This window comes from Pinus tabuliformis, chromosome 9, assembly GCF_031772625.1.
Source record: "Pinus tabuliformis cultivar Carrire ecotype Pingquan chromosome 9, CPIR1, whole genome shotgun sequence".
NCBI classification, from domain to species: domain Eukaryota; kingdom Viridiplantae; phylum Streptophyta; class Pinopsida; order Pinales; family Pinaceae; genus Pinus; species Pinus tabuliformis.
The window spans coordinates 837,211,030-837,223,765 of NC_142307.1; the positions used below are offsets into that span (position 1 = coordinate 837,211,030).

The 12,736-nt window shown below is 42.4% G+C and overlaps 1 protein-coding gene across 7 annotated transcripts in view; it reads left to right on the forward strand.

The window, feature by feature from the left end:
- Positions 1-12,736, forward strand: part of LOC149151393 (uncharacterized) — a 344,366-nt gene that overhangs the window by 67,506 nt on the left and 264,124 nt on the right. For 6 of the 7 annotated variants that reach the window (XM_089439365.1, XM_089439362.1, XM_089439363.1 and 3 more), the window contains exon 3: positions 8,967-9,170. The exons of the other annotated variant lie outside the window; for it this stretch is intronic. In XM_089439365.1, coding sequence (XP_089295491.1) covers positions 8,967-9,170 — 204 coding nt within the window. The remainder of the gene's footprint in view (positions 1-8,966; positions 9,171-12,736) is intronic. 7 annotated transcript variants of the gene reach the window in all.

Below are 12,736 nucleotides of genomic sequence, written 5' to 3' on the forward strand. Positions count from 1 at the left end.
CTTCGGGTTCAAGTGGGTTAAGGGTGAGTTAGGGAAAATAGAGGATGAGGTTAAAAGACATTTCCCCCTCTCTTTTCCTCATTCTTGTATCTTTGGAGAGCTTGGAGAAGAGAGGAGAAGAGAGCTTGGTTTATGTTCGTTACGACTTGTGATTGTTGTCCCATCATTGTGAGGAGGCAAAGAATAATAAAGACCGTAAGGTTTGGGACAAAAATCTAGAGGAGGCCAATTTTGAGGATGGAGTGTTGCAATTAAAGCAATTGGAGGATGTTCTTATCCAAGATGATGATGATTGATATGAGATGACACCCCCATCCAATCCCATGGTCCCTAGGTTCCATTCTTCAACACTAGCATGTAATGATCCTTAATAGGAATATAAGTGATAACAAGCAAATAATACATGCAACAAATTAGAAAAACGAAATATTCAGCAAACACCCATATAAAAGCTGCAAATGGAAAACTTCTAAGCCATTTTATTATATTTCTGCAAGTCAAATACAATAGATGATGGAATGGTGCACCTGGGCTTGTCTGAAAGGACAAGCAGGACCAAACCTAGGTAGGAAAATCGTTGAGCTGAAGGATGCCCAACTGCGGCACCAATCTGCACTGCACTGCCTAAAAATTGTTGCTCTACTGAAGTTCGAATGGCTGGAAGGTGCACTAAAATTGCCCAGAAATTTATATACTTTTAACCTCAGATTCCTTGGCCAAAACCCACAAAAACCCATAAATGGTTTGGCTCGATTTGGAATTCCCAAAATCGACCCCCAAAGGCACTTCAATCCCCAGTAATTATACAATCTGTGCTGCAAAGATACAGCTTAAAACCCCACCTCTGGTGCTCAGAAAATTATGAAACTTTATATTTGGGAAAATTACGAAATATTCAGCAAACACCCATATAAAAGCTGCAAATGGAAAACTTCTAAGCCATTTTATTATATTTCTGCAAGTCAAATACAATAGATGATGGAATGGTGCACCTGGGCTTGTCTGAAAGGACAAGCAGGACCAAACCTAGGTAGGAAAATCGTTGAGCTGAAGGATGCCCAACTGCGGCACCAATCTGCACTGCACTGCCTAAAAATTGTTGCTCTACTAAAGTTCGAATGGCTGGAAGGTGCACTAAAATTGCCCAGAAATTTATATACTTTTAACCTCAGATTCCTTGGCCAAAACCCACAAAAACCCATAAATGGTTTGGCTCGATTTGGAATTCCCAAAATCGACCCCCAAAGGCACTTCAATCCCCAGTAATTATACAATCTGTGCTGCAAAGATACAGCTTAAAACCCCACCTCTGGTGCTCAGAAAATTATGAAACTTTATATTTGGGATCCTTGTCGAAAACCCAGAAAAACCCATAAATGATTTTGGTTGGTTTAGAATTCTGATTTTTGACCCCCTTGGAGCCTCACCTCAGCTCTAGCTGCCAATTTCGACTTGCTGGAAACTGCCTGTAAATCCACTTGAAAACTTCTCCAAAATGCTGAGTTCACCTGTGCTATCCAATCCCTGACTCCGCGGATGATCTCTTGGCCCAACTTCGCTGCTCCCAAGTACCACAAAAATCTGTTGTATGGCCTCTGCGCTGTCCCCCAACCTAGCAGTTTGAATGGCTAAAACGCTGGCTCAATTGGATGTAAAACCCAACAAGAACGCTGGTCTAATGCTGCTACCTCAGCTCCCCAACTCCCGAACAAGCAATCAGATCTCTGTTTGCCTCAATCTCCCTCAGCGTGTTTCCTAGCTGCCCAAAAATACACACTCCTTGCTCTGCGCTGGTTGGTGGTGCTATGTCACTGCCCCAAAACTCCTGAAATCCTTGTAGAACTGCCTCTCTAAGGCAGGCATGGATGGTCCCTCGAAGTAGAGGTTGAATCTCCCGCTTGAGAGATTCGTGGCTAAACAACCAGTTGACTCAGCTAAACAACAGAGTGAATAGTCAAGTGACTTTGTTTGCAAGATGTATGAATGAATCCCAAAATGAGAGATGCTCCCTCCTTATAGCTCCTTGGGCCTCCCTTGCCTCATGTGGGCCCCTCCATCCACCTATTCGACTTTCCCTCCAAGCAATTCGAATGGGCCAATTTGAATTCCCATGTGGGTGGTCTCGACATTCCACTAGCAACCAAATTAAGTCGAATTGCCTCCTAAGTTCCTAAGTCGAAAATGATGGGCTCTCTTCCTTAGCCAAAATTATGCAACATTGTGTAGGAGCACCCTATTACAAATGTGTTTGAGAAGGGACATGACAGTTCTCCCCTCCCAATTGTTGCTTGCCCTCAAGCAACCTCAAAGATGGGTGCTCCAATATGTGCTCACCCTCCCAGCTGGCATCCTCATCCGGCAAGTTCTTCCAACGCTCCAAAAATCATTTGTCCTCAAGCAATGCCTGAACGAGCATCCTCTCTAACTGTTGCTCCCCACTGTCACTGCAACATGTGCCAGGGTCCCAGATGTGCCACTGAATCGTCCCTGACCTCAACACTGTTCTGATATGAAAGAATCCTTCAATACCAGGATCCTAGGCCATCCTATCCAACACGAAGCTCCCCTCGCTCCACTCACTATCTTGCCCGGTGCAAGTACCAGAAGTCCCTTGCTCCATCAAGGACTCTCTAAAGCCCAATGGAAGATCCGTATGATCTCCCCTTGCAGTAGCCGGCGCATCCCTAAAGCTTATTGAGCTGTGAAAAGCTGTGACGCCCTAGTTCCCTACTAGTCCCAGAGTGGTGCCACCATGCTGACGCTGCGCTACTCTGACTATGTCATACTCCCCATTGTGCGCAGACAACATCGTCCTCTCCTGGAACTCGATGGTGGAATACTGAAAGAGGCGAGACACATCTTGCCAGGGCATCTCCATGGCACGAAGGCCTACCCATCCAAATATAACTCCGAACCTGTGCAGCAATAGAGAATGTCTGCCTCCCCATATGATGAAACCCTTTGTGAACCTCCATGTGTCATCCCAAGAGTGAACTATATAACTCTTTGCCATGACTCCGCTCATCACGAGTGATCTATCGATCAACTGAATCCTTGCATCCCATAGGCAGACCTGCTGCGGCATAGCCCTAACAACGGATGGAATCCCTTTGGCCCTCATCCCTAGTCCCTGCATGCCACCCATATATAGGCTCCATACATCATGAACTAATCTGAGGCATGCTAAACTGTCTGGTGCTTGCCACTGTGTGGTACTGATTACTACTGGAAACCACATGTGCCGAATAACTACCCCCTGAATGTAACCAATAGATGGGTATCTGATACGCACAATCGACTCAGTGTATGTAGATCCATCATGCTCTTGCCAAACATTGCCACTGGTTTGGTTACCCGCCCCCTAGAGAATGTGTCGATACAATTTCGGGAACTCGGATACATACTGGACAACTATCTCAGCCGTACACGGTATCCTCTGCTCATGCATGGTCCAGACATGCCCTTTGGAATGAGTGAAACATGTCTCCCCTGTGACTAGCTCCCACGGCATAGGATCAACGATGAATGATATGCCATCCCTGTTGGTGATCACCTCATCCCTCCACCTGTGGTTGTCAACTCGCGCCCGAATCGATGCCTCCATTGAGAAGTCTCCCCTCTATTGCGCCATGTGTCATCCAAATATCTTGGGTGAGCTCTCCGCCCCCTGCAGCTCGTGCCCAGAGTGTTAAAGGACAACAACCAGATCGCTCGTTCTTGTAAGTGACGTAGAAGAGGGTCAGGAGTGTGAGTCCCCGCAGATACCATCAAGTATCACTCATCTGTGTCCCCATCGATCCTGGGTGAACTACACCCAAAGGTATGCCTGACATCTCCATCCATGGGTGTCCCTGGAGGCAACACTCCAAGACCTCGTTGTGCAGCACCATACGCCTCTGCATACCACCGATCATCCCAGTACTCATGGACATGCCACTGTACACCGTGACCTACCCCTGTACACTGCTAGATACCCTCGGTTGCAGCTACGCCATCCTGTACCATCCTGCTTCCTATCCGTGTCACTGCACCTGTCACTCCCCGCATCTACTCACTGCGATGTGAGGCACTCCCACTTCGCAACGCAGTCCAACACACTACAGCACACCACCATGCATCTCCATGCCCACTTGTAGACCACTGCTCAACGCTAGATGCTCCCACACATCCCTGGATATGATGGCCTAGAGCTATGTCTCTATGTGTCAGGCCACACCCGATCAGTATCATCACCTCCACCATCGCATCATTATCCCCGTCGATGAATGGATCTTCCCTCCAAATCCCCCCTGAGGGATCCGAGAAGTGACTCTCCCTATGTGTCAGCAGTGATGCCACCACTGCTCCGCTCCTTTGCGTCCTCTGTGCCCTGCACAAAAGTGAAGAGCCCCCAGCTCCATGCAAGGCACCATTTGGTGGCCTGCCAATGCCACCTCCTCCGACAAACTCCTGCTAGAGTATGCTGATCACCCAGTGATCCTGTGTACAAATGCCATACCAAGAAAACCAAAAGAGTCTGTCCATAAACTGGTTGGCCATTGGTGCTGACCGAGACTCCCCTAGCGAATGTGCATGCTCAACTGCACTATCCCGGTTGTAGTCAACCGACATACATGGGAAATGATAGGTGGTCCCTCCCGGATCCCAATGCCATTCGGGGCTTCCAGCATCCCTAGTGCCTGGAAACTCCTGCTGAGCTCCACCTAGGTCCACTACCATCTCCATAGTCCACTCCACCGGGTACCAACTCAGAATCTCTCGCCACCCAACCCCAAGAGAGGGATCGAATGCACAAACTCCTGCACATAGAACAACCCCAACATGCGGGTGTTGCACCCTGTGCAACTCAGGTCGTCTCATCTCGCTATCCTGGTCAATACATCCAATTTGACTAGGTAGCTCTGTCTCCCTCTGTTCAATGGGGCAAGGTAACCTAACAGTGCTGCCAGCGCCGTCAATGTATGCTCGAAGAGGGTTGCGCTCACGCTCCAACATGCACTCTAGCTACACGAGTAGGGAATCCAACTGCTCCCCAACGTGAGTCAATTTGGCCTTGGAATCGGCACAAACTGCTCTCATGCCCTCCAGCTCCTTGTTTTACTGCAGAATTGCCTCTCGCACTAACGCGACCTTCCTTTCTAATGCTAGAAGGTCGGCCTGAAACTGATGGAACTGTCGTGGGCATCTATCACTTGTAAACTCGGTCAAGGCTCCAGATACCTCAACAGCTGTTGGCATCTCGTCCAGGGATGGCACCCCCTCAACAAATGGCTCTATGCGAGTAGCCTCCATCCTCTCCGCCAGGGTGTCAACTGGGGCTATCAAAGAGGTCTCTAATAAAGGTGACTCCTGCGCCACACCGGGTATATCGATGTGCTCCTCACCATCCTGTGGGCTCTCAGCATCATGCTCAACCTCCTCCTCAGGCTCTTGATATCTAAAGCTAGGTCTCCACCAGCAAAAGCGCCCCCTAGTCTCACCCTCTAATTGTCTTTGTCCTGTTTTCTCCTTTTGAGGAGATTTGGTGCCCTGATCTGGTTGACTTTCCCCACACGATGTAGATGGCTGCACCCCCACGGCCTGCTCACCTCTAACGTCTTTGTTGCAAGGGTGAGGATGGGTTTGGTCTATTACCCTCCTCAACTGGGCCAACCTCTCATCGTCCCAATGAATTCTACCCCATAATTTCTGCATATTGGATTTCCCTTGAGACATGGGTTTGTCTTCGGTTTCACCCGTCACTGTGCACTCATACACAAAGCTTCCATAATTTTCTGTCTAATTTCCCACAGCTGGGCCAAGATCATGCTCTAATACCACTGTAATGATCCTTAATAGGAATATAAGTGATAACAAACAAATAATACATGCAGCAAATTACAAAAACAAAATATTCAACAAACACCCATATAAAGGCTGCAAATGGAGAACTTCTGAGCCATTTTATTATATTTCTACAAGTCAAATACAATAGATGATGGAATGATGCACCTGGGCTTGTCTGAAAGGACAAGTAGGACCAAACCCAGGTAGGAAAATGGCTGAGCTGAAGGCTGCCCAGCTGCTACATCAATCTGCACTGCGCTGCCCAGAAATTGCTACTCTACTAAAGTTCGAATGGCTGGAAGGTGCACTGAAACTGCCCAGAAATTTATACTTTTAACCCCAGACTCCTTGGCCAAAACCCACAAAAACCCAGAAATGGTTTGGCCCGTTTGGACTTCCCAAAATCGACCCCCAAAGGCACTATTCAATCCTCAGCAATTTTACAATGTCTGCTGCAAAGATACGACTTAAAACCCCACCTCTATTGCTCAGAAAATTATGAAACTTTGTATTTGGGATCCTTGTCGAAAACCCAGAAAGGATTTTTGCTGGTTTAGACTTCTGATTTTCGACCTCCTTGGAGCCTCATCGCAGCTCTAGCTGGCAATTTCGACTTGCTGGAAACTGCCTGTAAATGCACCTGAAAACTTTTCCAAAATGTTGAGTTCACCCGTGCTATCCAATCCCTGACTCCACGGATGATCTCTTGGCCCAACTCAGCTGCTCCCAAGTACCACAAAAATCTATTGTGTGGCCTCTGCGCTGTCCCCCAACCCAACAGTTTGAATGGCTTAAATGGTGGCTCTGCTAGCTGTAAAACCTAGCAAGAACGATGGTCTAATGTTGCTACCTCAGCTCCCCAACTCCCGGACATGCAATCAGATCTCTGTTTGCCTCAATCTCCCTCTGCGTGTTTCCTAGCTGCCCAAAAATATGCACTCCTTGCTTTGCGCTGGTTGGTGGTGCTATGTCATTGCCCCGGAACTCCTGAAATCCTTGTAGAACTGCCTCTCTAGGGCGGGCACGGATGGTTCCCCGAATTAGAGGTTAAATCTCTTGTTTGAGAGATTCGTGGCTAAATAGCTGGTTGACTCAGCTAAACAACAGAGTGAACAGTCAAGTGATTTTGTTTGCAAGATGTATGAATGAATCCCAAAATGAGAGATGCTCCCTCCTTATAACTCCTTGGGCCTTCCTTGCCTCATGTGGGCCCCTCCATCCACCTATTCGACTTTCCCTCCAAGCTATTCGAATGGGTCTATTCGAATTCCCATGTGGGTGGCCCCCACATTCCACTAGCAACCTAATTAAGTCGAATTGCCTCCTAAGTTCCTAAGTCGAAAATAATGGGTTCTCTTCCTTAGCCAAAATTGTGCAAAATTGTGTAGCAGCATTGTGTTACAAATGTGTTTGAGAAGGGACATGACACAACAATAGCGGTTTCATCTTCAACAATTCCACAACTTCCTCGGCCACCATCTTCTTCATTGCCACCATGTGGAGGCTCACGTAGTGGTCGTGGTGTAAGGAGGAGAGAATAGTAGATATATTCACAGTTCACTACTTTTGTCATAGATTAGACTCTAGAGTATTAGACTTCAGCTTTGTGAATTTGAAATTTTCTGTCTTACTCTTCCTAGTTCAGTGTGTAGTTGGTGGTGCCCAGGTGGCCTATTTCGTAAACATTATTATTTGAATTTTGGTCATGACTCATGTTGACAGTTACTCACTTGCTAGATAAGTTATTTGAATGTTTTATGAATTTATCTTCTAAATGTCTACTTTCTATTATATGCTTAAAATTTTGGTACTTTCTATCTTCTATTATATATGATATGCTTAAAAATTTGATGTATGTTTGTAATTGCTAGAGTCTAGATGGTTGATGCTCGAATAATTAATCATTGATGTACAACCAATGCCATATCTGTCTTGATTTCTGTACAAATATGCATGTTTTCATATCTTCTACAGCTAATTTGGTATTTTGGATGTTTTTTTGAATTTAAAAAATATGCATGTTTTAGTCTATGCTGACCAAGGTTGCGTGAAGCGAGGACGTTTTTTGGAAGTGAAGCGAAGCCAACACACACACACACACACGGATATATATATATATATATATATATATATATATATAGACACACGCTTCACTTTCGACAATTTTTGGAAAATGACGCTTCCAACGCTTCGCTTCCAAAAAACGCCCCCACTTTGTGCAACCTTGGTCCCTACTTCGTGCATGTTTTAGTCTATGTTGACCAAGGTTCCATGAAGCGGGGACGTTTTTTGGAAGCAAAGCATTGGAAGTGTCATTTTCCAAAAATTGTTCGCTTCCAAAAAACGCCCCCGCTTTGTGCAACCTTGGTCCCTGCTTCGTTCATGTTTTAGTCTATGTTGACCAAGGTTCCATGAAGCGGGGACGTTATTTAGAAGCAAAGCATTGGAAGCATCATTTTCCAAAAATTGTCAAAAGTGAAGCATATTTGTATATATGTATACCTTGGTCAACATAGACTAAAACCAAAACAGTTTACAAACATGCATGCTGAACCAGCATTTGATGATGCATGTGAAAGTAACTTGTAGACAGTGTGACAACGTTAGAATGATTTTCTTTTCTGTTCTATTTATTCAATTATTCGTTAAATAGTTGATTGTATAAGTTCGCTGCTGGAAAATTGACAAAAATGGAATGCACCTGCTGTAAGTTGTTTCAGCTTGCATCACAACAGACAAAATAGAATCAGACAGCAGTATTGCAAAAGATACGCATGTCATGCATGTTTCATGGTGATGATCTTGTAACATGACCTTTTGTTTTTAAAGGAAGTGAACTATTCAAGATTCGATGCATGCTATAGCTTTGTTTCTTCTAGGTTCAAATCTATAAATGCCTGGAAAGAAGCAAGTATTCTAAGGTACCACTTATAATTTAATTTGGTAAAACTAGCAATAAGTTTAAGTGTCAAGTTCCAACAAGCTTATTTTTGTCACTGATGAATTTATTAAAATCTACATGAATATCCAAGGAACTTGGTTTAGATGGTCCTTGTCATAAGTTAATGCGATTATGCCTCAAACTGTGAGCCAATATGGTCAAACATGAGTGAATAATGTTCTATGGTGACATGATGCAGGTTTCAGGATTTCCTAAAAATGAGTACAAAGGATTCTCAACTTTGCGTGAAGCTGAAGAGTACTTCAATGAACCTAGATTGGGTTATTGTGGAATTGAAGTGGGTGCTGATAAAAAAATATTGGATAATGACAGCGTCAACAAATTTTCTGATTCTGTCTTTCCAGCAGAAACTACAAAAATAAAAGGCTTTACTGGTGGAAATGTTAGTTGAAATCTGTCCATGTAGTTCAAGAACTTTTTTTCTGCCATGTTCCATGTGTTTGTTATAAGTACAATTAAATACATTTTCTTGTTTGCTGCAGTAATTATAGGCATTCAGACATGCACTTTATTGTTGCGCCAAGTAATTAGAAGATGCAATATTTAACGCATATTAATCCTTCTACTGATTTTCAAGATTACAAAGCACCTTGCAGGCCTTCAAGGGTCATGTTGTATTGGCTCACCATGATCAACCTGTGAGCCCTTAGTGCACTTTTAATATCCATAAAAAATTGATTATATGTGATTTTGTGCAGAGATACATTGGCAATATTGGAATCTTGTGTTAAGAGTTAAGAATTACCTGATGCTTTGATCCCAATGCAGGGATCATATGTCATCACCTGGTGATGATCCCTGTGCTGGGATTGAAACTCTACTTAATTCTGTACTCTTAATGGAGCATACCCATATTGATAATCCTTAACAATTGTAAATGGATATAGGTAATGGAGATCTTTATCAAGTAAAAACCCATCAAGTTACTTTTGTTGGTTTATTTATTTCTAAGAATTAAATAGGAAGTTACCTTTTCTTTCTAGGCCTTTCAAGTGGCATGCTTTGGCATTTACAACAGCCCTTAAGATTTTTGTTCAGAAAATTCTTGAGGCAAGATCTTCTTCAACAAGAGGCAGTTATTCATAATATAAATTTTTGCGTAGACAGTTATTAAGAATTCTTTTTTGAATCTGGAAATTGGGAATATTTTAACAAACATAAGTGTTTGTTGCTAGGGCTAGTATGTAGGCTAGATTAGTATTAATTTTAATTGCCAATTGTCAAGTGCCACATGGGGTGCATACACTTAATCATCTAACATTCATTTATCTATTATCTTCTATTGGATTAATTCATTTTGTTTTATATTTGATTGGATCGTTTGCATATGCATTTTGGGTTATACTAGCATAAATTTGCTTCTCCATGCTTCAATCCTTTCTCCAACTCCCCTTTCAGGACATGACTAGTCTTTTGGTACTATACCAAATGGTCAATTAATTATTAATCCCCTCATGTGTCAATTAATTAAATTTTCTGGCAAAAATAAATTAAAAATCTTAAGCCATGAATTTAATTAATTAGAGTTAAAATTAAAGTTTTAGGGAAAATAAATTCTTCAAATAAAAAATTCGTGGGTCCTAGAGAAATTAATTTTTAGAGATTCCCCACCAAGGGAATATTGAAAATTTCAAGAAATTTTGGACCCTTAGGCCTTGGTGGTTAAGTCAATGTCAAATTTTTGAGGAAATTAGTTCAAAATAATTAATTTTGAGCTAATTAAAAACGAATTAAAAAAAATTCGAAAGTTCCTCAAAAAATAAATATTTTGATAGTGGAGATTAAAAGATAATCAAATATTTATCAACGATCAAGATTACTTTGACGAGGATCAAACCAACTAGCTGTTTGGAGAATTTATTTATAAATTAGAGGTCATTTGTTTCACAAAAGATCCGATCTTTGAATCGTGAACTAGTTCTTGAACCTCTCTTGTAATTTTTCTGGAATAATTATAATGCAGTGTTTGGGGTATTCATTGATGGTGGTGTTTCTCTCTTATGGTTATATTGTTCCTAATGCTCTGCTGAAGTATATTTTAGAAGTAGTTGATTATTTAGCTTTTGTGGAATAACTTATTGCATAGGTATCTTCTTTAAGTTATTGGATTTAAGATAGCGTTTTAATTAAATTAAATTAACAGGTATCTCTCATTTTTGAGGATTATAGTGTTATTTTATATCTCTATTGATCTGACAACTTGATTTGAGTGTGCAGAGATCTCTTATTTTCGAGAACTTGAGCGTGAGGGGAAGTCTTCGGTTGGACCAACCAACTCCCAAGGCATAAGATCTGAAGAGCCTTCCTGATTGAGATCCAAATATTTATTTAACGAAGATTCTCTTGCAGGGTTTATTGGCTAGTGCTTCATTTAAAATTATCTATCTTTTATATACTGTGTTTAATTTATAAATCTAGTTAGGAAGAGCTTAATTCTACTGATTTGAGAGCGGAGTTGGACTCATACTCCTAAGATCCAATATATCTGTATTGTAATTGTATAGATCAGAAGTAAAATTTAATTTTATAATTCCTTGGGGTTTTGGGATTTCATTTTCAAATTTGTATATATTTGGTTTTGGGTATTTTATTTTTACTTATGCAGGTAGAGATTTGAGCTTATTCAAGGAAAAGTGTTGGGGTTTGAGATAGATCTAGGCTCTAGAGGGCAAGATCTAATCTCAACTTTGTTTGCAGGGCCAAATAATTTGAGAGATTATTCAGTGAAGGAAGAAGATTTGGGGTTTGACATAATTTTCGTGAGATTTGGGGCATATTTCCAAGTCCTTTAAGGCCAAACCTTGCCCTAAATTTCTTCGTTCAACCTTTAAGCCCTCAGGGCATACCCTTATCTCCTTGTGGCATCATCTTTTTAGCCTTCTAACCCTTGGTTGTCTCTTGTTTTTCTCATGACAACCCTCCAAACCTTCCTCCGTTGCTCTTTTTCCTTGCGACAACCTCCACGTTGCCTTCTATTTCCTTCTGCGACACCCTTCTCCTCCGCTGCCCTAACCAAGCCCTTCTCCTTGGCCGTTGCTCCCTCTTCCTTTCCCGCAGCTCCCTTCCTCCCTTCCGCTACCTGTAGTAGACTCCTTATTCTTGCTGTGGCTCCCTTCTCCTCTCGGTCCTCACCTCTTCTCTCTTCCTCAGCTCCTATCTCCCTGCCATTGCTTTCTCTCCTTGCTGCAACCTTCCCTTATCCCTCTAATCCTTCACTCTGCCTCCTCCAAGGCTAAACGCAACCCATCCTTATCGCTTTTCTTCATCTGCTGTCCCATTCTCCCTCACGCTGCCTGTAGCAGCCTTATACCCTTAACACGACACTTAATGCTGCGTTTTGCTGCCTACTGCAACCCTCACATTTGAACGCAATCCTTCCAGCCTCCTACCAGCCTCAGATCTGCTCCTTAAACCTTAACACAAGCCTATTTTGGGCTTCTTTCCTCTGCTATTTGGGCTGCATTTGGATTGGTTTCATCGCTATGGTGAGAAGAAAATTTTCTAGGTTGATACATCGTTAAATTTTGCAGAGAAGTTTTGAATAAAGACTTGTGTTTCAAGTAACACATCACTGGAGAATTTGGGAAAATAGTTTCAAGGCCTTGGGCCTCAGGTTTTGTTTCCTAAACTCTTATCCTTCTCACTATCTAATACATCAAGCTAAATAACTTCAAAACAATGGCATTACACACACCTAAAAACTGAAGAATCCTTAAAACTCACTTGGGCATTTACTCAACTAATTTTTTTCATAAATTTAGTTGAAGGTCATAAGATTGTTAAAGCACTGATATAATTGTTTGAGCATTCTCTGCTGTCATAAATCAACTTGCTGCTCTTTCAATCACTGAACTTAAACTGCTCTCAGAAATATAACTTCTGAAATCTGAACATAACAGTGGTACATTGTTTATTCACTTGCATTTCAAGTTGCTTTTAAAGAAATTA